This window comes from Tyto alba, unplaced genomic scaffold (assembly GCF_018691265.1).
Source record: "Tyto alba isolate M040663 unplaced genomic scaffold, T.alba_DEE_v4.0 Super-Scaffold_16, whole genome shotgun sequence".
Taxonomy (NCBI): Eukaryota; Metazoa; Chordata; class Aves; order Strigiformes; family Tytonidae; genus Tyto; species Tyto alba.
In genome coordinates, this window is record NW_024881278.1 from 23,101,648 (window position 1) to 23,125,264 (window position 23,617).

The 23,617-nt window shown below is 46.0% G+C and overlaps 2 protein-coding genes and 1 long non-coding RNA gene across 7 annotated transcripts in view; 1 reads left to right on the plus strand and 2 right to left on the minus strand.

The window, feature by feature from the left end:
• Window positions 1–1,546: 1,546 nt before the first annotated feature.
• ZFP36L2 (ZFP36 ring finger protein like 2) lies at window positions 1,547–5,932 on the minus strand. Its single transcript, XM_042789698.1, has 2 exons — window positions 5,618–5,932; window positions 1,547–4,996 (listed from the first exon to the last, which is right to left on the minus strand). Exons 1-2 carry the CDS (start codon window positions 5,903–5,905, stop codon window positions 3,554–3,556), a joined length of 1,731 nt encoding a protein of 576 aa, XP_042645632.1. The 5' UTR covers window positions 5,906–5,932; the 3' UTR covers window positions 1,547–3,553.
• A 683-nt stretch (window positions 5,933–6,615) lies between these two features.
• Window positions 6,616–20,333, plus strand: LOC116960798. 4 transcript variants are annotated; one of them, XR_006165008.1, is made up of 5 exons: window positions 6,616–8,053; window positions 8,951–9,899; window positions 10,503–10,617; window positions 12,942–15,046; window positions 15,717–20,333. It is a non-coding gene; the product is annotated as an uncharacterized LOC116960798 (long non-coding RNA). The 4 variants fall into 4 exon arrangements; XR_004406580.2 differs by lacking the exon at window positions 10,503–10,617 and having other exon boundaries at window positions 8,951–9,078; window positions 9,749–9,899; XR_004406579.2 differs by lacking the exon at window positions 10,503–10,617 and having other exon boundaries at window positions 8,951–9,073; window positions 9,749–9,899.
• The window catches only part of THADA (THADA armadillo repeat containing), a 164,757-nt gene continuing 151,045 nt past the window's right edge, over window positions 9,906–23,617 (minus strand). For both annotated transcript variants that reach the window (XM_042789349.1, XM_042789350.1), the window contains exons 37-38: window positions 11,911–12,077; window positions 9,906–10,728 (exon numbers count right to left, since the gene is read on the minus strand). In XM_042789349.1, the coding sequence (XP_042645283.1) occupies window positions 10,390–10,728; window positions 11,911–12,077 (506 nt within the window). In that variant the 3' untranslated portion in view covers window positions 9,906–10,389. The remainder of the gene's footprint in view (window positions 10,729–11,910; window positions 12,078–23,617) is intronic.

Sequence of the window (23,617 nt, forward strand, 5' to 3'; positions counted from 1 at the left end):
TCACATGGGGCAGCTGCTGTCAAGCTTCCAGAGCTCTTCTTCCAGCCAGGAGACACCACAGCCAACCCCGGCACCCTCGCCGAGATCCTGTGCAACCAACAGAAAACCGCAGGGAAGATGAAAGTACTGCGCTGATGGAGTACAGCTGTCCTAGATAAGTGAAATAATACAGCAATAAATAAGGTCCTTATCTACTGTGGCAAGAAAAAGGCAGGCTCAGGGGAAGAGGTGGGCAAGGGAGAGAAGCTAAAAACATGCCTATGGAAGAAAGAAAATCTGAAACTAAAAGAGAAGTGCACTCCTAATTAACGCAGTTTTAGTTTGACAATTAGCTTCAAAATCCCCAAAAGTGAGTTAAGACATCAGCGTGGACACCGGTCAAACCAACAGCTACGCTCTATTCCTGCAAAGTACAGGCAAATGCCTCCTCCTCGCTGCTGCAGCATCCGAACCAGCGATGCCCAGGCACGGACCCGGCCGCGCTCAGCGCTACGCTACGGGCAGCACCGAAAAGAAGGTTCTTCAGAAACCATCTTGGGAATTGAAGGGAGTGATTCTGAGCCAGGATGTCAGACCGATCCATAAAGAAAAAGGTGATTGCTGTAGCTGGGCTGTGTTGTCCTACATTGCTTACGTTTGTTTTAATTTTAAACTGAGAGTCAGTCCAAGGTTTGTTACACAAACATATGGCACCGGTATTACATTCTACCTTGTATTTATAGAAAGTACTGTGGCAGTCCAGGCAGCACAGAAATACCATAATGTTAACAACATTTATTATTAGTATGACAAAAGAACAAAAATAAGCTGGTAGAAATTGTGACTTAAAAGTTTAGGGGGCCAATTGGAATAAGGGAACGAACTGTGGAGCTATTAGCTGAAATTCCTCCAGTATTAACGGACAGTTCCCAGGCTGCCAAGTGTTTTGTTACATAAATATACCCTCAGAAAGGTAATTTGTTTAAAACCCAAGCCCTGAGAAGTGATTAGCACATTTAATGCTAGCCCGATTTAATGCCGATATGCCCTCAGCCGGGTGATGGAAGCGTTGAGGCAGAAGTCCGCATTCCTCCAAGTGAAGAGGAACAAAGCTTTTGGGACAAAGGGTAAACCTTAATTATGCCTTTTTATTACTCAAACTGTTATTTCCTCCTTACCCCAAAATAAGCCAGGAAAGCTAATGGCATGCTCACATATCCCCATAAGCAATGCGATTGATAAGTGTCATTACTAGATTTTTCCACTCCAGCTGTTAAGCTAGAAGCAGCAAAGGTTTGATCCTTCACCCTCTTTAACAACAAACAAAAAAAAAAAATAAAAAAAAAAGCAGGCTACAGTACACTGCTAACACTAATAGTGCCGAACCTTCTGGAAGCGTTTATTAGCTTTGGCTGCCGACCAGTGATTGCTGCAGGAGTGGACTGGAGCTGCGGTGCAAACTGGTTAATCTGTAGCTAGACATATTTGTGATTGGGGGGTGGGGGCGGTGTTTAGCAAGAATTAGTTGCTGCCTGGCAGACAGGGCTTCAACAGTTTGAAGGGTTACTTTTTTTTTTTTTTTCCAAAAAAATTTTATTGGGAGAACTACAAAACATTTACAGTACAAAGTTTACAGTCTCACACAATTTGTAGTGAACTGACTCCCGAAAAATATATTACAACTCAAGTTGACTTATCCTTTAGTTACATTCAAAACATACTTCTGTTAAAGTAGTCCAAAAGAGTACATAGTGCTCAATCTGTACCTATGTACAAACAAAACTAAGCTACTGCTCATTCATCCACCGTCCAGGAAAGTTTTGGAAAACTCCTGACTTTCTACATAAGGAAAAAAAAAAAAATTACAAGTTTTGGAATTCAATTAAACAAGATATGTTCATGTACTGTATAAAGTTTCAGATCCAAAGATGGCCTCCATTCTTATAAAATAAAGAGTGGCAAAATTTTGCTGTAGTTAAAACCCATCCCTACATTCAAATTATCTCAAGCATTAAGAAAAATACTTATTTGGTTGAAAGAGATTTAAGGCAAGCATGGACCCTCAAGAAGGCACTGTGAGACATAATACTGGGACCCCCAATTATTGCTACATACTTTGAGACTATATCACAGTGTGATTGGTGGAGTTAGGCAACAAAAAATACTTTTTGGTTACTTTAAACAAGTCTGAATTAGATTTGCCACTTTGAAGTCTGATTGCTAAGTCAGTCTTTTTTTTTTTTTTTTTTTTTTCTCTCATTTGTTTTCTAACTCGGACGGGCTACAACCATTTACATTCTAAAAAAACCCATAGAAAATTCCTCAAACTACTTCCACAGCATCGAGACCGATTTCTATAAAGAAACCATGCAATCTTTCAGATTTACGTAAACAAGGAAAGAAATTAATGAAATAAATATTACATACAATCTCTTAAATTAAGAATTTTACTCATTTACAATAAAATAACCAAGTGAAGTTACAAAAAGGCATATATTACTGTGAAAAGAACACACTCCACATTTCGCCGATTAATAATGGCAATCATAATTTAAACATAATAAAAGAATATATATCTATTGCTTTTCATCATACCCGATAAATACAGTATGAACAAATTACCAATGTATACTTTTCACAAGATAATAAATAAGTTAAATAGTTTCATATTGAGTTGTGTGCAGTGACTCATTCATGCAATCAACTCAAAACAGCTAAAAAAAAAAATTAAAAAAAAAAAAAATCAGCAGTTATTCTCCAACAATTACAAACTAAACTCAGTTGAGTGCTTCCAAATAAAGCAACAACAAAAAAAAAAGTTGTTCTAAGCCAAACATCCACTAAGTGGTGGCACTGGAACCAATATTAAACTTTGGAATGAAGGTTTTAGCATTTGTTATAATAATAATATATAGATATATAAAAAAAGAAGGTTGTTATCAAGGCATATTCTTGGCAGGATGTTGGATTTTTCTTTTTTTTTTTTTTTTTTTCCTTTTTTTTTTTTAAAAAAAAAAAGCTTATAGGTTTAGTATGTTCTGTGTTTTTATTTGAGCTGGATTGAAAGACAAACTAGTTTGTAACTTTTGTTTGTGTGTGTCTGAAGGCTTGGAGGAGCTGGACAGGCAGGACTCACGCTCCCCGGATTGTTTGTTGCTTTCTGGTGGTGTCTTTTCTAATGCTTTTTTTTTTTTTTTTTTTTGAACACAGATGGAATGGCTGCTGCTGGTGCGTATCATAACTTGTCTCCAAAGAAGAAGAACAACAACAACAAAAAAAAACCCCGAAACGAAAATCCCCCTCTTCCAAGGTCTCTCTATAAAAATAGGTTTGTTCAGTTCGTGTCATTTGCCCTTTTGCAAGATGCTTTTTTTTTGTTTTGTTCAGCTCTCGGTGTATATATAGATATAGATATATATATGTAAAAAAAAAAAAACAAAAAAAAAAACAAACACAAAACAGAAAAACAAAAACCAAGAGAGAAGAGAAGGATTCACTTTCTTCGCTTGCTAACTTACGTGCCGGGCCGGGCGGGCGGGCGGCAGCCCCCCTGCCCGCCGCCCCCCCGGCCCCCTCAGTCGTCGGAGATGGAGAGGCGGCTGAAGATGGGCAGGCGGCGGCCCGAGTCCAGGCTGGGCGACTCGGAGCCGCTGAGGGAGCCGGAGCTGAGGGAGCCGCTCAGGTAGCTCTCCCGGTCGGAGAGGGAGTCCGGCGGGCTGGGCGGCGCGTCGAAGACGGGCGACTCGGAGAGGCGGCGGAGGGGCTGGAAGCTGAAGGGCGGCGAGGCGGGGGGCGGCGGGCAGCCCCCCCCGGGCGGCGGCGGCGGCGGCTGCTGCTGGCAGCGGTAGTAGGCGGCGGCGGCGGCGGCCGCGGCGGCGGCGGCGGCGAAGTTCTGGGTGTGGAGGGCGAGGGGGGCGATGAGGCTGCCCAGCTCCTGGCCGGAGAAGGCGAATGCGTTGTTGGCGCAGGGCGGCGAGAGCAGCTCCTCGCAGTAGGAGGCGGAGGCGGGCGGCGGCGGCGTGCGCGACCCGCCGGGGCTCTCCAGCAGGCCGGCGTCCAGGCGGCCGCCGGGCGGCGGCGGCGGCGGCGGGGCGGCGCTGTGGGGGTGCGGGGGGTGGTGGTGGTGGTGGTGGTGGGCGGAGAAGCCGGAGAAGCTCAGGCTGTGGTGCAGCTTGGGCCGCTCGCCGCCGCGGGGAGGGTGCCCGAAGCCGCCGCCGCCGCCGCCCCCCAGGGGGTGGTCGCGGGGGGCGAAGGCGCGGAGGTCGCCGGTGCTGCCGGCGGGGTGCGGGTGGTGCGGGTGGTGGTGCGGCCCCGCGGCGGCGGCGCTGGGGGGGGGGGCGGCCGTGCCCCCGCCGGGCGCCGGGCGGCGCTCGTCGGCGTTGTGGATGAAATGGCAGCGCGGGCCGTAGGGGCAGAAGCCGATGGTGTGGAAGGTGCGGCAGAGCTCGGTCTTGTACTTGGGGTGGCGGGTGAGGCTGCGCAGCTCGTGGAAGCCGTGGGCGAACTGGCACTTCTCGCCGTACTTGCAGGCGCCGCTCTCCTCGAAGGGGCGGCACAGCTCCGTCTTGTAGCGCGTCGAGTTGATGGGGGCCCCGCCGCCGCCGCCGGAGCCGCCCCCCTTGCCGGCCGCTGCCGCCGCCTGCTGCTGCTGCTGCTGCTGCAGCTGCTGCATGAGGTGCTGGCTGCGCTCGCCGTTCTCGCTGAAGGAGCGGTCCCGGAACTTGTTCTCCTTGTTGAGCAGGGCCGTGGGGCTGCTGCTGCCGCCGCCGCCTCCGCCGGAGCCCGTCTCCTTCAGGCTGCCGAACGAAGAGGAGGAGGAGGAAGAGGAGGAGGAGGTGGAGGAAGAGCTGGAGCCGGTGGGGCTGGGGAACTTGGAGCCGCCGGCCAGCGCCGGCAGGTTGCTGGTCGAGTGCCGCCGCAGGAAGCCCGGCGCGAAGCTGGAGCTGGGGGGGGTCACCGGGGTCCCCACGGCCTTCTTGTCCAGCATGCTGCTGAGGTTGGTCAGGGACTTCTCCGTCTGCCGGGGCGGGGGGGGGGGGTGGGGGGGGGGAGGGGAAAGAGGGAGGGCGGGGAGACAGGGAGCGGGAGAGACAGAGGGACAGGGTGTTGCAGGGTGACCGCCAGCCCACCGCCACGGCTCCCGCAGCCCCGCCGGGCGCCCCGCGGGGGTCGGGTCGCGCCGCCCGCCCCCCCCCCCCCCCCCCCCCCCCGGCCCCGAAGGCGGCTCTGCTGGCGTGCCGGGGCGAGCGGGTCCGAGCCGGCGAGAATCCCCCTTACAGGCTCGCCGGCGGGCGCCACTTCCAAAAAAAGTTCCCTCTCGGCAGCCCAGCGCGGGCGGTCGCCTCCGCAACTTCAGGAAAAGCCCACGCCGAGAGCCCCTCGTGGCGAGGGTGCATCACGGCGCGTCCCCCCGGGGCCCGCGGCCTTGCATCAGCCGCCCTGCAGCAGAACCCGCGCCGCTTTAACGCGGCCAGCTGTCAGGGGGCGACCCGCTCGCCGAGCCCCCCGCCCCGGCCCCGGTCCCGGTCCCGGTCCCGGCGGGGCTCCGGCCCCCGGCGCCGTCCTGCAAAGCCGCCGCCCCGCCCCGGCGCCGGCAGCCCGGGTCGCGCCTGAGCAGGCGGGCTTCGCTCGCCCCTACCTTGCACAAGAAGTCAATGTCGTAGAAGGCAGATAAAAGTGTCGTCGACATTTCTAGATCCTGTAATGGTCGGAAATACAGGAAGGACCGAAAGATCCCGCTCTCCTCGGAGGGTTTGGAAAAGCCACGACTAGATAGGAGGGGGCCGTTTGCTTGAGATCCGAAATGGGTCCCGTCTCCTTCCCGGCGGGGCGGGCGGGACGGCGGGTGCCGGGCCGAGGCGGCGACGGCGGCTGCACAGCAGCGGGCGAACTGCGGGAACTCCGCGGCGTCCCGCGCCGCCCCCATATAAACGCCGCCGCGGCCCGCGGGGGCGGTGCCCCGCTCCCCCCCCCCCCCGCCCCGCCCCACCCCGCGGGCCCGCCCCACGGCCCCGCCCGGGCCCCCCCAACTTTCGCGGAGGGTCAGGGAGCGGCGGGGCGGGCGCGGCCGCACCGCCGTCAGCCCCCGGTACCCCCGCGGCTGGGTGGGAGCCGCTCCCGGCGCCCGGCGGGCTCAGCCCTTGCCGAGCGCCCGCCTGCGCGCCGCGCAGTGCCCGCGCAGCCGCCGCGCAGCGCCCGCGCAGCCGCAGCGGGCGGAGGCGGGCGCGCAGTGCCGCGGGAGAGGCGCGGCAGCGCCGGGGACACCTCTTCCTCCCGCCCCACCGAAAATAAACTTTTGCCACGTAATTGCTTTCAAACAAAGGTCGGGCCCGCGCTGCCCCGGTGCGACTGGCGGGACGGCAGCTGGGCGCGGGCTGCGCGCCCCGCCGCTTCTCTTCTGGGGAGTTTGGGTTGGTTTTTTTTGGTTTTTTTTTTTTTTTTTTTTTTTTTTTTGTTTTTTTTTGTTTTTTGTTTTTCTTTTTGTTTGGAGTTTGGGAGAGGTTGGCGGGCGGGCGCGGAGGCGAGGCGGCTTTAACCCTGCACCGGCCGGGCTGACAGGCGCTCTCTCCTGTGTGTGTGTCTGCGCCCCCCCTCCACCCCCGCCTTCCCACGCCTCCCTCCCACGCTCGCCCCCGCCACACCTCGCTCCCCGCCGCGGCCCGGCAGCCGCCAAAGGTCTTGTGACCCGCCGGGCTGCGCCAGCCGCCCCGGGAGCCCCCCCCGCCCCCCCGCCGGCCGGCGGGACAAGGGGACGGCGGCGGCACGGCCCCGCCGGGGGGGCTGCGGCCCCCGGAGCGGGCTGCCCAAGCTGGGCCGGGACCCGCCGTGCAAAACCCACGCACGCACGCTGCCCCGCTCCCCCCCGCGCCGCTAACGCGACGTGGGAACGGCGGCGGCGGAGGCGGCAGCGGCTCTGCACCCCCCCAGTCCCTGGCCTCTCCGGCGTTTGCTCAGCCCCGGGACAAATGGAAGGGAAAAATGGACGGACGTGTAAAGTTTTATTGCTGCTAAAGCCCGCGGAGGCGTTTGATCCTCTTTCCCTGCCGAGCCGGGCTGTCAGGCCCTGGGAACCCAAGGGTGCAAATCTGACCACGTCAGCAGGAACCCTGCACTTTGAAAGCGCATTTGCAAAGGAAAGCAACTTCGGAACCGTGGGGGGGGGGGTGTTACCAGAGCACTTCGCTTCGGGTTTTCACACTCGTGTGTGTCGTCGCTCACCACCACCCCCCCCCCCCGCCTCCCTCCGGCCGTCGCCATGCGGCTCACGGTCACATTTGGTTCCTTCCCTCCTCCTCCTCCCCCGAGGCTGCGGGGGGACAGCGGGCGGTACCCGCCGGGCGCACCCCCAGCTGCTGCATACCCCCCTCCCCCCCCCTCCCCCCCAATCCCCTGGAAGTGCCCGTGAGCCGTCACCCCCGGAGGCACAAACCCGGCCTAGTTAGGGCTGAGCTTAGCCGCAGAGACCGAAAAAAACCGCCCGGGAAAGACGAAGAGTTGAAGGATAAAAAGCCCCAACCTCCCCCCTTCGCGCTCCCCGCCACTTCGCCCCGGCACGTCCCCCCCCCCCCCCCCCGCCCCGGGTCCGCGGGCGCTTTGGGGAGCGGCGCTGCCGCCCCGCCCCGCCCCCCCGCCCCGCCCCCCCCGGGCCGCCCGCCGCGGCGGGAGGCGGCTGCGCGGGGATCTGCCACCCCCTAGTGCCGGTGCCGCTTCCCCGGGGGCTGCCAAAAAAAAAACCAAAAAAACAAACAAAAAAAAAACGTAAATTCCATTCCCGTCGTCCGGCCGGGCAGCAAGGCGCTGCCCGCACACCCCCCGCCGCCCCCCCCCCCCCGGGGAAGGCACCCGAAAGCGGGGCGGCTCGCCATAACGCGCATCATCTTCTCCCATCACCTCCCGTCCGGCCCACTCGGGATGCGCTCGAGTCGTGACCCGCCAGCACCCTCTTCCTCCTCCCAACCACCTCGGTGATGAGAACATCACCCTCGGAGCAGACCCTGCCCGCTAGTGAGCCAGCAGTTCGTGATGGTGATCACGCGAGGAGCAACGTGTCACTGTCGTTTGGAGGAATACTTCGGTAAATTGATCAAACACGGGGCCGATGAGCGCTCCCGCGGGGGGCTTTGCTAACCCTCTTCTGCAACTGCTGCTCAGGGTTTAAAGGTTCTTGATTGAGTAGTTACAGAGTAACCCAAGTCACCAGCAGCGGGTGGTGAAATGCATGCGCGCTGATATAATTTTTAGTTGCTCTCTATAAACTGAGGTGGGATGACAGAGGTTTCAGTTGCATTTTAAAACTCAGTCTTCCTTATCACGGTTTTCCAGCTACTTGGCTTACCGATTAACCAAGTCCTCAAGGCTTCACAAAGTCACTCAAGTTTTACAGTCGCTGTGGATCTACTACTAATGCTGTTACCTGTCTGCATTTATCCCTTTGTTGATATTGAATATATATGCATATGCATTATAAATTCTACTCTCAAAAAAAAAAAAATTAAAGACCCAATGTTACTAGATAGTCTTATGCTAACCACTGGCATGAGCGAGGTCACAGAACCGTACTGTAATTTTGATACTGTACAAAGTTCTGTTTTCTACTATAAAAGCTGTTGCTACACTAGTTCAGAAATGTTGGAAAGGTGTGGCAAAACTGTTAAATTAACTGTACAGGTCTTGACTATTTTTAAGAGTGGCTTCCAGACACAATCTGGGCTGTTCTTTCCCCAGGAGCTCAAAACAGAGGCAGGCAAATTAATTTTTAGCCTAACTCACAGTGTGGCTTGTTAAGCGGGGTAGCGTGCGTTCTGTGAAACATCTTTTCATCTCGGATTCCAACATTTCCCTTTGCCTAGTGAAGCCTGAGCTTTCATTGTAAATTACTGAAATAAGTAACGCCGAATCCTGGAAATGTACAGAAAGTATTTAAATTTTTGTTCCTAAATTATCTTTTTTTTTTTTTTTTTTTTCCTTTCAGTAGCGACTTCATCCCGTGCAGTTTTCAGATGTCCACTAAACCTAATTCGGAAGCTTACCTTGGTTTACGGCAGATCTTATTTAAACTCAAGCAGCGGGAGGCGATCGGCTCAGCCTGACCCTGGTGAGGTAAAACCGGCCCTTGGCGGGACTAAACCCGACCCCGCTGAGGTTAAACCAGCCCCTGGCAGGGCTGAGCCCGGCCTGGCCGCGCGTGGCGCGCACGGCGGTGCCGCAGCGCCACCTAATGGGCGCGCGCGGCAGCACGCGGAGCGTCGGCCGGACCCCGTCACCGGCACCGTCACCGCCAGCGTCACCAGCCACGGCCCCGCTCTGCCAACGGACCAGCACGTGAGGCGGCTGAACGCCAACCGCCGCCTACGGGGCTTGTCGCTGCCCCCGGGGCACCGCGCCTGCGCCGCGTGCCCGCGCGCTCCCGCCCAACGCAGCGTCCCGGCCCCGGGCGGGCGGCGGGGAACGGGCCCTTCTTCTGTCAACCCGCGTTCTCCTCGTCTCGGTTTCCCCCGGAGCCCCCCTTGCGGTTCCCAGGGGCACGCGCCGGCGGGGCACGGCCACCGTTTTGCGTGTTCCGGGCCGTGGCGCGGCCCCACGCCGCCCCCCCCCGCCCCGGCAGGATTTGGGGGCCGAGGGGGGCCTCGCCTTCCAGAGCTGCTTGCAGAGCAAGGCGTTTCGAAGGGAAGACGAAACGGGTTTGTTTGCAGTGGAACCGCTGCTTTGTTTTGAACGCAGCGGTCTTCTTTTTAGAGCGATTTTATAACGGTAGTTATTTGATTTGCAGGGGAGAAAAAGAGGGAGGCGGAAGTTTAACTAATGCTGCCTCCATGTGCAAAACAAGGTCACAACCAAAGAGAATCCTTGCCTTCCTCCAGAGGAAAACGCAGCAGAATTTAAAACGTAGTCTAAAAACTGTCATGGACAAACAAGCCAAGGTTTGTTTCTTTTATTTTAGAAACACTTGAAATTTAAAAATACCATACTAATTTAATAATTACCATTTTACATCTTGAAAGGAGGAGCCAAAAAAAAAAAAAAACCAACCTTCTCTTGGTATTAAAATACAGAAGGTAAAAATGTGGGCTAAGATGTAACACAGTTACAGGTGGCCTGCACCTGGATGAATAGAAAATACTAGGTTCAGCTGCTTTACTTCCTACAGTAGCGATAATAAACCATGCTCAGCTGAATGAAATTAGCAAATGCATTTAAAAGGAACAGTGTCTCACAGCACATCTGACAAAGAAAATAATAAACCACTGGACTCGTGGATAAAAAAACGTGGTTTTAGCCTGAACCCTGAATAGTTTGTTGCAGGTTCACCGGAGTCGTTATAGCAATCCCCTACTCCTTGTACACTGTTAGAATTCAGTCTCCCTGCCCGTTCAGTAACGTGTGCAGCACCCTGAGGATGAATTTAGTAATCTACTCTTCCAGATTTACATTTTTGCAAGTATCATCAGACTTCAGCAGATTTAATATTTTAAGGCAGACCGATACTCTCTCATTTTGAATAGCCAATCTTGTGAATTCTGCAGTTTTGGAAAATTCTGGAGTCGGAGGTAGCGCTCTAAGAAGGTGTCCAACAAGCTGGGCTTGGTCCAGTGCTATTCTTGATAGCCGATTAAGTTCTCCATGATCTGGTAAAGTCAGGTGAGTCATTGCTATAAGCTGCAAAAGGTGCTTACTAAGTTGTCTGACATGAGTCAACTTCTCTGCCCAAAAATTCACTTCCCCTTTATCAAACAGGTAATCATCTTCTTCCTTAACAAAAAGAAAAACAACAGTCATTAGGAAATTACTGGTGGTCTTGATAATAATGGAAAAATTATGAAAGACACATATAGAAATAATAGTAGAGGCTGTTACAGAACAGCTTTGTCTTAAAAAAGTAAAAATTCATATGCATATCATTTTTCAAATATTTGAGAAAACGCAGTAAAGGAGGTTCCTACTTTGCCAAAGAAATTTTACCTTCAAAAATCAGGCGGTTATGGTGTAACTCTTGGGAAACAGTGGAAGTAAACAGTAGTCCTAATCCTTAACATGTGCTTGCCTTCCCTTGTGAAACTGTCTTACATTTCACAGAGACCTCTCTATAACCAGTATGGTAATTTGCTATATCATGGAGCTTTTTGCGTGGATTAAATGAAAAAGGAAAATTGTATCGGTCAGTGAAACATCAGAAAAGCATACCTAAGCCACAGGCTTAAGAAAAGATTCGTAATGTATTTCATGGATCGTATTAATTGTTCACAAACTTCTCAAAGATGTAGCTGCTCCTGCTCCTTCCAGTTTACCTTCCAGCACTATTTTGATTTTTACTTTCTTTTCAACAGAAAGAGAGCACAGTGTATTACACAGCATTAGGTTTTATAGAACCAGTGTGGCAACGTTTTTCTTGACATAAATAATCCTTCTGAAGACAGTGAGTGATGTGAGCAAGGCTGCTTCATGTGCTAGGCAGAACCAGTTGTATAGAAGATGGCACGAAGTTACCAAGTATTTAAATGACATCTCTGGAAAAGCCAGCAGTTGGAGAGCGCTGTTTTCGAATGCCAGAGGTGCCTGGCACCCACAGCAGCAGTTTAAATGCAAGGCAAGCCATCATCTGCAATGATACTGAACACAATTTGTTACAGCCTCAAAGTGATTCAGTCAAAGATGACTTGAGTAACTTGATTTATCTCAGTGTTTGCTTATTGGTCTCTTTAGTTTTATGCTGGTATTGCTAGGAAACAAACATCAAACCCTATTTTTATTCTAAATACTGGCCACGTGATTTTTTTTTTTTTTTTTTTTTTTTTTTTTTAAATTGTAACTCGATTAATACTGGAGTAGTGATGATCTGGCTTCATCAGATGAGATATTTCATTCTATTCCTACCGCAAGACTGCAGAAACCTAGCGATCCCAACATGAGACAGCGACTGGTTGCTAAAATTACCGGGACTGATGTCTCCAAGTCTGTTCTCAGATCGCTGTCTCCCAGCAGCCACTCCAGCAGGACGGGTACACCGGCACGGACCTCCCCCCACCGCTGCAGCAGCTCACACAGTATGCCAAACGCCAAATCCAAGGCCATCGGAGCATTCACTATCCTAAGTGCAAACTCTGGTGAGACAAAATATGCGTAACAACGTATAGCAAGACTACAAACATTTTCAAATAAAATCAGCACAAAAATGATTTCTTGAAAAAATATGCTGAATTTACAGAAACACATTTAGAATAGTGAATTATACTGCAAGTAAGTTAGATGAATGTCTACTTCTGTTCCACTTGGGGACTTTTCTTAATTCCAAAATAATACATGAAGCAAATGAAAATGCTGATGCGTAGTATTTTTTCCTGTCCATGTACCGACATTCATTAATTTGGATTTAAATATACAAAGTCTGTTAGAAACATCTCCAGAGATAGTCCTGACACTATTATGTGGTGACTATTTCTGCAAAACTGCAGTTATGCTTTAGATCTGATTTGATGTTTTCACTGGAACTCAAAACCTACAGCACTTTATATGTTTTTAAAAGGCTGGGATATAAAAATGAATCATTATATGGTGTGCAATCTTTTTATGTATAGTAAGATATGCATATATATACACATACACACACACACGTGCACACACATGTAAGAAAGATCCAGCATACAAGACAGGCTTAGAGAAGATGTTGAAGAAGGGAAAGGTAGACACTGTTTTACAATACCATCACAGAACTGTATTTATACAGGTTTTGCTATCATGCCAGAACCGTACACAAAGCCATCATCCACACCATATTTATTCCCTAAACTTCCCCACTGCTCTCATTCGGGCAGATGCCGGTTTTAACTGTGCGGTTCCTAGGGCTGCCCTCAATAAGAGAGTACATAAAAAGGCCAGAAGCCCTGCTTTCATGAGAACTCCAACTACTGCATTCACAGGTACAAGTTCCACCACTGATACCATTAATGCAATTTTTCTTTTTCCAGGGGGAATGCAGGAAGAGGACTGGAGAATGAGAGCTAATGAACAAGCCCCTGTAAAATCCCTATTACTGCAAAATGGATCTTGTCAAATTTCATCCTTTTCCATAGTCAACAGCAAATGAACAACTGTTCAGTGAATGGTCTGTCTTCTAAGTAGTGATAAGGACATGTTATTCTTGAAGGCTGTCTTTTGTGAGCAGACAACACAGCAGACTCGGAATTATTTGGTAAAAAATCCATACAGACATGGAAGGCACACCCTATTTTTTTTTTGTCTGAGTGTATTTAAGTGTTTCTCATGAAGGAAAACGATTCCTGGCATAAAAGAGGCGCAGCAGTGCAGCTGAGACCTGTCCTTCACGACCCACGTTGAGTTGCAGCGTGGACCTCTGTCCCGTGACACCTCCCGAGGCCGCACGCCAGCTGCAGGTTTTCTAGAGCACGTTGGCACAGCAGAGAAACGTACAGTAAAACACCAGGACTGGGCAAATACGCATGCCAACGAGTAAGGGAGCGCAGGAAACTACTAAGGGCAAAACAGACAGGCGGAAAGATGGGTACCTGGTATTTGACAGACCAGGCGATGTACTGAGGGCACTGGGGAGGATGAATTAGTATTTGAGACCAAGAGAACAAAGGACTGTAATAAGGAAGGGAGTGAAGGAGAAAGAACAGATGGTCTCTTTTTATCTTGGAGTTAGATGAGGGTAAATGGAAATCTCCTTGAACAAGCAAGCAGGAAGACAGGCAGTCAATCTCTTGGTGACACTAATAATGTTACATACGCTGTTTGTCTCTGCTAGACAGTGAAATCAAATGTTCAGATCTGTTTTCTTCATGTCAGGACTTAGCACTGTATCTGGACATCCCTCAGCTTTGTCCATGAGGGACAGCCTGCAGGGGTGCTGCGTGACATTCCCACACCATTTATTGTAGGTACTGTTTTTTTTAGGTATTGCTTTTGCTGATACTTCTTTCCAGGATTTTAAAAAAACAAAACAAAAAAAAATCACAACTTGCTTTGTTGCTGTGCCCTACTTGGTACCATTCTGATACTCTAAAATGTTGGTACAGTGGTTGTCCTCTGTTTTGATTTGCTTAGGCTCAGGTAGAACACAGTTTCATTCAAGTCCCATGGGACATCAGAAGTACTGGCAATCCTCAGAGCTGGAAGAATAGAAATGAAAGCAAAGTGTGGGGTTCTGCGCCTGAAGCAAACATCCTGGTTAGGAATATTTACAAAGTGCAACATCTTAAACACAGCTCTTTTGAATTCTGATGATCCTTTAGAGTCTTATGGATGATAACAGAATGCCTGCTATTGTTAATATTTATAGAATGTCTCTTGCTTGTGTCACTTTATTTGTATTTGAATATTTAGCAAATGAAGTGATGCTGGGAGCTAAAAACCAAACGTTATTTCCCACTGCTGTGTTCCTGAAGTTAGCTGTTGCTTCAGAGCACTGATTATAGATACAACCGCAGATATTTAAAATACCTGCCATTTTCCGGGGCCTTTTTCCTTTTTAAGATTTAGACTTCGTACATGTAAGTATGGTGATGCTGTTTGGGAATGAGGACACTGGACTTCTGAGAAATGCACCAAAACATATATAGGGGCCTCTCATTCCGTTATTACGTGAACATGCTGAAAACTACCAAGAGGTAGCAAAACAAGTAACGCTGAGGTACTGCTTAGATTGAATTCACTTAGTAGCAGTTTTTCAACAGCATGACAGAGGAGGAGGCAGTTTTGTGGTCACACAGCACAGCAATCTTGAAGGGAATCCTTGTGTCACAACAAAGGAAATGGTTAAGTTTTTTTTTTGTGTTGTGGGTTTGTTTTGTTTTTGTTTTTTTTTTTTTTTTTCAGAAAGGAGAAGAGAAAAAAATTACAAGAAAAACATGTAAAGGAGGTCTAACACACAGGAAAAACATGAAGACCCTGAACACAGTACCGACCCAAAAGACACCGACCACCCTTCTGTGAACTGTGGACACCATTTAACTGATTAACCAAACTCATGCATCAGTTCTGCTGTTGAGACCAGAGAAAAACAAAGCAACATCAATTTGATAATGCTGAAACATTGTCTTCAAACATTTGGGTAAGAGCTTGCCTACTTTGGGTTTTGTGCTAGGGAGAAGCTAGCATAGTGGTCTCCTGGTATTTAAGGAGTTGACACAGATTCAACAACAAATCAAACTCTGGCAGATGAAGAATTTTCACTTCTACCTGCCCATCCCATCCCATCCCATCCCATCCCATCCCATCCCATCCCATCCCATCCCATCCCATCCCATCCCATCCCATCCCATCCCATCCCATCCCTCCACTACAGAGCACCAGGAATGGCTCCATTGTTTCTGAATTGCTTCTTCAGCTGCCGTTACTTACAGAGCGCACTGACATGATACCAGTTTGCACAAATTTCATGCTAGAATAGTTCAAGATCTGATTTGGGGACTACTGTTGCCACAAGAACAATGGAGAGATGGAGCAAGTATCCAAAAAAGGTTTATCAACTCCCTAAGCCCAGAGTGCTGAAGTAATACCGATAAATAACAGCAAGCAAAGTTACATACATACCAGTAATTTAATAGGTTAAAAACACTTTCAGAGGGGAGAATGTTCTATTGCTTTGATGCTCCCTGGCTCTAAAAGTAACATCAATGGATGCTGTAAGAATGTACAAAATCTTTTAAGGTACCCACAAGAGGTGTGTATCTTCTAAAAATAAACGTACGTGTCTTCACTGACGTATTAACTGTTTACAGGAACTGCTCCCTGCATCATCATTTGCCTGCAAAACAGAGCTGATTTTCAAGAAGCCACATATTACACAAGATGCTGTGTTCATGACTCATGCTATGACTTCAGAAAGTAGTCTGAGCAAGCTGGAAGTTCACCAGGGGCAAAAAGGGCAGGTGGCTCTCCTCTCCCCGCAGCCCCTCGGGCCATGGGCTCCCCACGCTTACCTCCAGCCAGCTCGGGCACTCTGCTGATCACCTGGTAAACTAACACTCAGAATAGCAGAACGTGAACTTGGCACGCAACTCGGCGTGTGGGCTCTTCTGCTCAGCTGGCAAGCTGAGCTGGTTACCCTGCAGTCAGAACTGGTCCTGCTGGGAGCTGGGGAAGGGAAGATCAGAGGGCAGTGGGGGCAAGGAACGAGGCCCAAGGGAGAGCGAGACCTCCCTGTTCAGCAAGCTGTTAGCTCTGGTCAGCTATAATCCAGAACTTCCCCATCAGAGTCATGTAAGCAAAATACTAACAGAGATGATTCAAATGACTAAGTATTAATAGCCTTTCATAACATAAGTAACTATTTAAAGTAACTGAATAAAAAAATTCAAATGACAGATTTCTAGAAGCTGCTCACAGCTGATTACTGCCACTGGAACTAAACCAGCAGGAACTGAACCTGAAGACATAGCTATTACCAAACACTGAAAATACAGTAGTGCTCCTACCACAACAGTACTAACGTACTATCAAAACTGTTAAAATTATATTTTTTTTAAAAATTCTAAACCATGTATATGTTCCAACATGCAAAAACATCATGAGCAAGATAAGCATCTTCCTAAATAAGCCACTATAGTGGCTGAAATACAAAAAATTCTCTATGCCTTGAACAAGTAGTTACAAGCAGAAGAATTAATACTACTCCTTGAAATGAAAAACAAAAGATAAGAATCAGGTACTACATGCTTTTTTCATTTTGAGGAATTGCATTTTCGTAAAGGGAAAGGAGTTAAATACTGCAGTGTTTTAGTCTTTGTGAATCCACCCACATAAAAATTAGACCTCCCACATACACATTCATATACTCCAAAAGCTTTGATCATGCCAGATGTAAATATTTCTTCTAGTAGCCTATTACATATCCTCCAACTATACAATTGTTCTCTGTTAAAGCCTCAGTGATATTATGGGGAACTGAAAGGATATATTAAAAGTATATACACAGATTTTAAGGACAACCATGACAAAATACAGGCAAAATAGAAAACCAGAATGTATTCCCTGCCTAACAAAGTATTTTGTAATTGATTTTATACTGGAATTTTAGATTGAGGAGTAATGCAATTTTTATAAATGTGTACTGTGTTCAGAACAAACAGAGAAGTACAGCTGCAAGGAAGCTTAGTGTAGCAGTCCTGAGAGTAAGCCTCACAAAGAACAGTGCACCAACAGCAAGGATGTTTTCAAGGAAAACATACAGGCTAAGTTCTCCAAAAGAAATTACAGAAAGTATTTTAGGTAGACCAGGTATACTCTAAATTGGTAAAATATTTTTTACTTTTTTGCACAAAGTGCTGCCTACTTAGGTATAAACATGACTACATCACTATCAGTACAGTACCTCATAACACCCTGGTAAAATAAGGTAATATTTGTGCTTCAGAGACAAGCATGGGCATTTAAATCAACAAAGCTCACTGAATGAAGGCTTGACAAAACTGGAGATTTATCTCAGGTATTCTGATAGATCACCTTAACAAGATGAAGAATATTCAAGCAAGAGATCAGGTTCCCATACAAATGATGTCAGATCCAGCATCACAGTCACTAATATCTGTAATACTAGATCTGCAAATGGAAAATTTCACCTATCAGATCACTAATCACTGTTTGTCACACTGAAGGTTTTATTTTTTTTGTTAAGTTTGCCCCTATTCTTGACATAGCAAATATAAGAGAACTGAGTGAAGCATTGCTACACATATTATTTTTACTTAAAATTACCTAAAAATGACTTAAAATACCATGTTCATGTATGCACAGGCTTCACAAAACTTTAAGAGCCTTCAAATTTAAAAAAGAAAAAAAATCCCACTGGCCCAACCCAAGAGTTACATAAACTGGTAAAGTGAGGTTAGAAATTGAATTTCTTATGTTGAAATAACCTGCTTAGATGTTTTACTTTAAGCCAGACAGGAATTGTGCAACTCCACAGCAAGGCAACACACGGGTGTCTTGTCACCAGAAAAACAACAGGGCAGAACAAAAGCAGTAGCAGTAGATAGGAAGTAAACGGGTGTTCATACCCCCTCAGTCTCCACAAATAATGTTACGGCGCTATCATCCTTCTGGGCACTAAGATTAAAGGAAGGAAGACAGCCAAGAAGTAAAACAAACAAACAAAAAAAAAATTATGCAGAAATGGTAACTGTTGCGTCCGGAGAGTTGGCAGATGGCTCTTGGAAAGGGTGCTTGTTCATTGCACTGTGTCAATTTCAGTTACAAACATCAAACTTTCCACTTTTAAAAATGACCGTTTCTGTAAAATCTAATACATAAGCAGATTCCTTTTTATAGTGTTTCATAAAATCAAAGGCGATTAGATCATTTCTATCCTCTCGAGAAATATCATTCCCTAGATGACGTACAGCTACTTCATCTGTTTTCCATTTCCCTGCCTGACTCCGTTGCATAGCCGTGCTTTTTCAGGATGACTTTGAAAAGAGGCCCTTCCTGACATCATGCAACACGATGTCAAAACACAACACTATTACAATCCAAACTAATCAAAACTAATTTCTTAATAGATGCAGTCTCTGAGTAGAGTAGCAGTGACGCTGCTCTCAGCTTTGACTTTGATTATAAACAGATCTGAGTTAATAACATGTCCGATTATGACAGAAACTTACAGCTCAGGACTGAGCAGAAAATTAAGAGTACCTTCTTGAATTTTTGCAATGTGAACAGAACAATATTTTTCAACTCAGTAAATATTTCTGGTTTTCCTTTTAAATATATATATATGTGCATACATAAGCTTTTCCCATGGAAGCCATGCCTCCTGTACACGAAGGGTTTTATTACAGAACAACCACAGCTCACAGATCTGTCAGAGGAAATGAGCATTTGGACTTTACCACTTGCACTACTGCTTTTGCAGAACGTCCCCCCCCAAAACCATGTTCTAATTTAAACAGCAAAAACACAATACTCCCTGCAGAGACCCACAGAGCTCATGCTTTTCCTTTTGCAAGGTAAAAAATATTATTCAGCTAATTGTTTAAAACACTGCCAGTGAGAATGTATGGTTTTTAACTCCTATTACGTAATTACTGGAAAAATTAAGATTAAATACAGTTTCAAAGTTAGTATCACTAGAACTAAATATATGACTTTTGTTATTGGCATGTTCCAACTAAGGAGCATTTTGCTTAGCACTGATGAAGATTACTGAGTGTGAATGAGATGTATGTTACAGCTCTGCTGTAGGAACACAGGAGATTAATAGATCTCTGTTTCATAGCTGGAATTTTAGAATAATAGCTGGAGAATGGTGGTGAAAGGTTTGTTATTTACAGGATAAAGCAATAAGTAAAGGGTGGGTAAACAGTATAGAAGACCACACACAAATTATTCTCCCCACAATATTTGAAAACCAATACAATTTGGGCAGAACTCGCAAATATGTAAAACCTATTTTTAAAGCAGTAATAGAAAGGCAGACTTTCCTTCATTGCTATGGAGTCATAGCCACAACCATCACAGCTTGAAGGAGCCTATCAAGATCTGTAAGCTGCTATCCTGTTTACTCACTTGCAATTAAAATGCTGGTAAGAAAAAAAAAAATTAACAGATCATTCACATGAACACTCCATTTAACGTTTACCACCTTCAGACTCCAGCGCTGAGCACGTACAATTATTTTTCATGTATTCTTTCTTAATTTTCAAGAGTATAACAACTCATAACCTTTACATAACGGTGCCACTATGTAATTAATAGAGCTAAATGAACTACTGTCAGTAATCAGTAGCTGGTCTTTGATGGATGAGCTGATTCTAATTCAGTCCATTCCCTTTCAACTTTAATTAGTGGCATTGTATTCTACAAAGCAAATGGTTCGTTCCTCCATGTGACGATCTAACATTGTGTAAGTGGTCTGAGGACAACTTGTAAGGTGTTGAAATAAATTTGTGAATACAAAGTAAAAAGTCACAGTGATTACACATTATTATATAATGTATTCTTTAAAAATAATTAAGTAATATAAAGCCCCCACTGCAAAAGCCACTGATTTTAACAATTACCATACACACCAACAAATCTTGCTAACACAATTATGAGTTTCAGTGCAGTAGTTCTCTCTCCTTTTTCTTTAATTAAACCAATTTATCTGAATTATTAAGTGTATGTTGGTCAAATTTTTTGCAAGACACAAATACAGGCATAAAAATGCTATGTATTTCTACATGAGTACTGATGTAACACTATACTTAATTTTTTTTGGAATTATAACCCTTGGTCTAGATGCATGCTTGTTGCAGCTGGTGACAACTACTAAGCAAACTTTTCACCTCTTAATTACTGGAATTTAAAGTAATTTTATATTATTGGAAAATTCTCTAATAAACATATAAAAATCTGAACTACTCAAGGTTACTTAGGTTACAATATGCTTTGATCTTGTTCTACATTTTCTCCCGAACATTAATTTACATTGGTATGTTTCATCCTTCTTCCAGCAGTTCTGCTCTAAAGGGTGGGACAATGTAGAGTTGCAGATTCCTGCAAACTGTGGCTATTGAGCACATCTGAGTAGAGAAGATACTTGCTAACTTACTACAAAACATCTGATTCAGATGTACGTGTGACTTACTGAATGCAGGTATTTTTGAGCAGAATAGCAAAAAGAAACTTGAGAACCTCAGCAACTCAGTCTCCCTATCTGTTCTGATACCTTATAATGAAATAGTATGGGGAGAAACTGTTTTTAAGATTACTTATATTTAATTTTTAACCTTGTTTCGTATTATTTTTTAAAAAAGGGTGACATCTGAAATGAAATGACTATAAAATTGTTCTTATGGAAAATGCCATAAATCTTTTGTATAATAATTTATGTCAAAAGGTTCATGATATATTCTCAGCTTCTTTACTGGTCAATTTTCTAAACCCGCTTCCTCAGAATGTAAGAGCATATACTTAAAGAGCAAAATCCCTCATAATCTGTTCAGTATATGAACACTTGATGAAAAAAACCACACCTGTACATCAAAAGCTTCCAATATAATCTAGATGGTCTGTCTTATTTAGATGTTGTTTAAGAGATGAAACATGTGTAAAGAACGGCTTATATTATTTTTATCTTTTTGCTGACATATACGTACACAGATACAAATGCCATAAAAATATCATTAACTTTGCAAATGCACTGTAATGTTAGAAACTACCAGGACCACAAAACACACTGCAATGTGCATTATTTACAAATGACCAAGAGGATGTTCTTCCTTTTTCTCATTCCTTGTCAAGATCCAAATGCCTGCAAGTTGCTTTCGATGCAGTGTAGTAGGATCTGTTGTTACACAGTTTTGTGACATTCCAATGAAAAATGTCAGCCTGACTCTTCAGCTGTGGTCTAGAGACAGACAGGTGTTGCTAGAGACCTCCTATTAAACAATTCAGTGAGTACAGATCACTTAGGGGCAGTTCTCCTGCAGGTGTCTAACAGATAAAATAAGAGCAGCCACAAGTCTCAATACTGAATGGAAAATACCCATCTCAGAAAAATTTTTCAAGAGCATGTTCAGTTCATGAGAGAACCATTTTCTCTTCACAATGAGAAGATGATGCACCAATGATTTCACTTGAGACTAAAGTTGGTTTCTGGACTTTGTTTCAGAGATACTCTGAAGTGAGATGAAGCATACATATTCCTCATCCTACTACCAAACATTTTGGTCAACATGAAAGCTTGCTCATCCTCATCACCCTAGTGTGGCTGAGGCATTTCTAGTATTAGGACTCAACGTTTCTTCCCAAAATGATGTTCACATTTCACATTAAAGCAAGAAACTCACCTCCTTTTACTTTCACAAAGCTCTTGCCTCTTAGGTTACTTCTGGATTTTGCAGCATTAGCGATCCATGTCATTCCCCTGTACATGGGCAGGTCCACAACTCTCTGGAAAGCCTCTGGCTTATTTACCTCTTACTGAAATACCTGAGGCTCTGGCATATCCATGAAACTGTCATCTAAACGTGTAACAGCTGGGTCAAGACTTGCCAGGAAACTTCTAGCTGTCATCCAGGCATCCTCTAGCAGGGTCCAAGTGGCTTGGGCGGTATGTCTCCATCCCAGACTACCTGCAAATTTGTCTGCATCTTCATCAGACACACCACCATTCTGGAGGCCTTGGCACGCTCAGGTGGGTCCATAAATCATAACATGGCTTGTATGAATTACTTTGAGCCCTCCTTTCAAGTAAATTTACAGGAGGAGTAACAGCTGCTTAGTCTTGCATATAATGTGAACATATACAGACTCTTTGACTGATAATCACTGTTCAGTGAGTAATCAGAGTTCTTCAACAGAAAGTCCAACATACTTATCTAATACAGATTTTACATTTGTCTTTTCCATTTCCCTCAATGTCCTCTGAAGAACTGGTTTGTGTCTCTTCAACTGAGAAGGAACTAAGATAGTGCTGTGGGTGCTCTCCTCAATATACTGATGTGCTGAATATAACGGCTCCTTGCACAGGATACCACAAAAATTAGAACATTTGTGTCTCACATATTAATGCAGACATGGACTACATAACACCAGGGACTTCTCAGTGACTGAGAAGAAATGTCTCTATTCTCTCATTTAATACATGGCTTTGAACCCTTCATATTCCAAAGTATTCTAAACAGTCAAGGATGATAGAATGGCTAAGTAACCTGTGACTCTCAGTCATTCATCGTCATATGGAGTGCTTCACAAATCACTTGTATTTATAACAACATCCACAGAAAGAAGAAACAGCACTATCTATTCTGCAGGCAGAGTAGATAGCCATGAAGATTAAAAAATCTTATTTTAGATGTCTGATCTGAGACATTATGACCTGTTTCACTGAGGAGTCAGCACCCCATAATGCTTTAATATTCAAAATGCATTTCCCTCTGGCTTCAGCTGTATGTGCTCTGAATTCCTGCAAGTTGTGCCTCCAAGGTATCTAGCTAAGCACTCAGCAAACCAGTGACCTTCTTTCCAAACTCTGGTTGGAGTGACTGACTTGCTTACCTGCACAAACCAGCTGTCTGGGAGAGGCAGGGATAGAATGCAAATCACAAGAGCAACACTAAATGGTTTTGGCATGTACCTTCTTGTGAAAGGCATGTCCTGTTCTTACTCACTTTATCACTTTGTATTTTGTAACAGAGGTAGTAGTATTGTTGGAGATGATATTTTCCAATACTGTATGTTCCTGATTCACCATCAGAGCAAACCTGCTCTGTCTCTTGAATTATAAAAAATTTCTGTAAAAAACCCCAAACAGTGATAGTGTAGCTTATCCTTCCTTCTTAATACATGCAGCACAACAAGGTGGAATTAAAGTTTCATATCCTAACTTTTGGATACTCGGCCTTGCAATCTTATGAATATTCTTAGTGTGGGAACAGGTGGAGGGGGAAGATGGCAATGTATAATTTTCCAAGTTCCGAAAAAGAAAAATAGATCTATACCTTACCCAAATAACGTGACATTATACTGAAGCTCTTGAGTCAGAGAAACAGGGGAGCATCTGCCTCTTGAAACTAATGGAATAATAGGAAATGGTAACATCACTGGAGATGGGAGGTATATCCATAGCACTGCTCCAGTGCCTTCTACCTAGCCCCAGTCACCAGACTCCACAGTATCTCAACAATTACCTTGATAA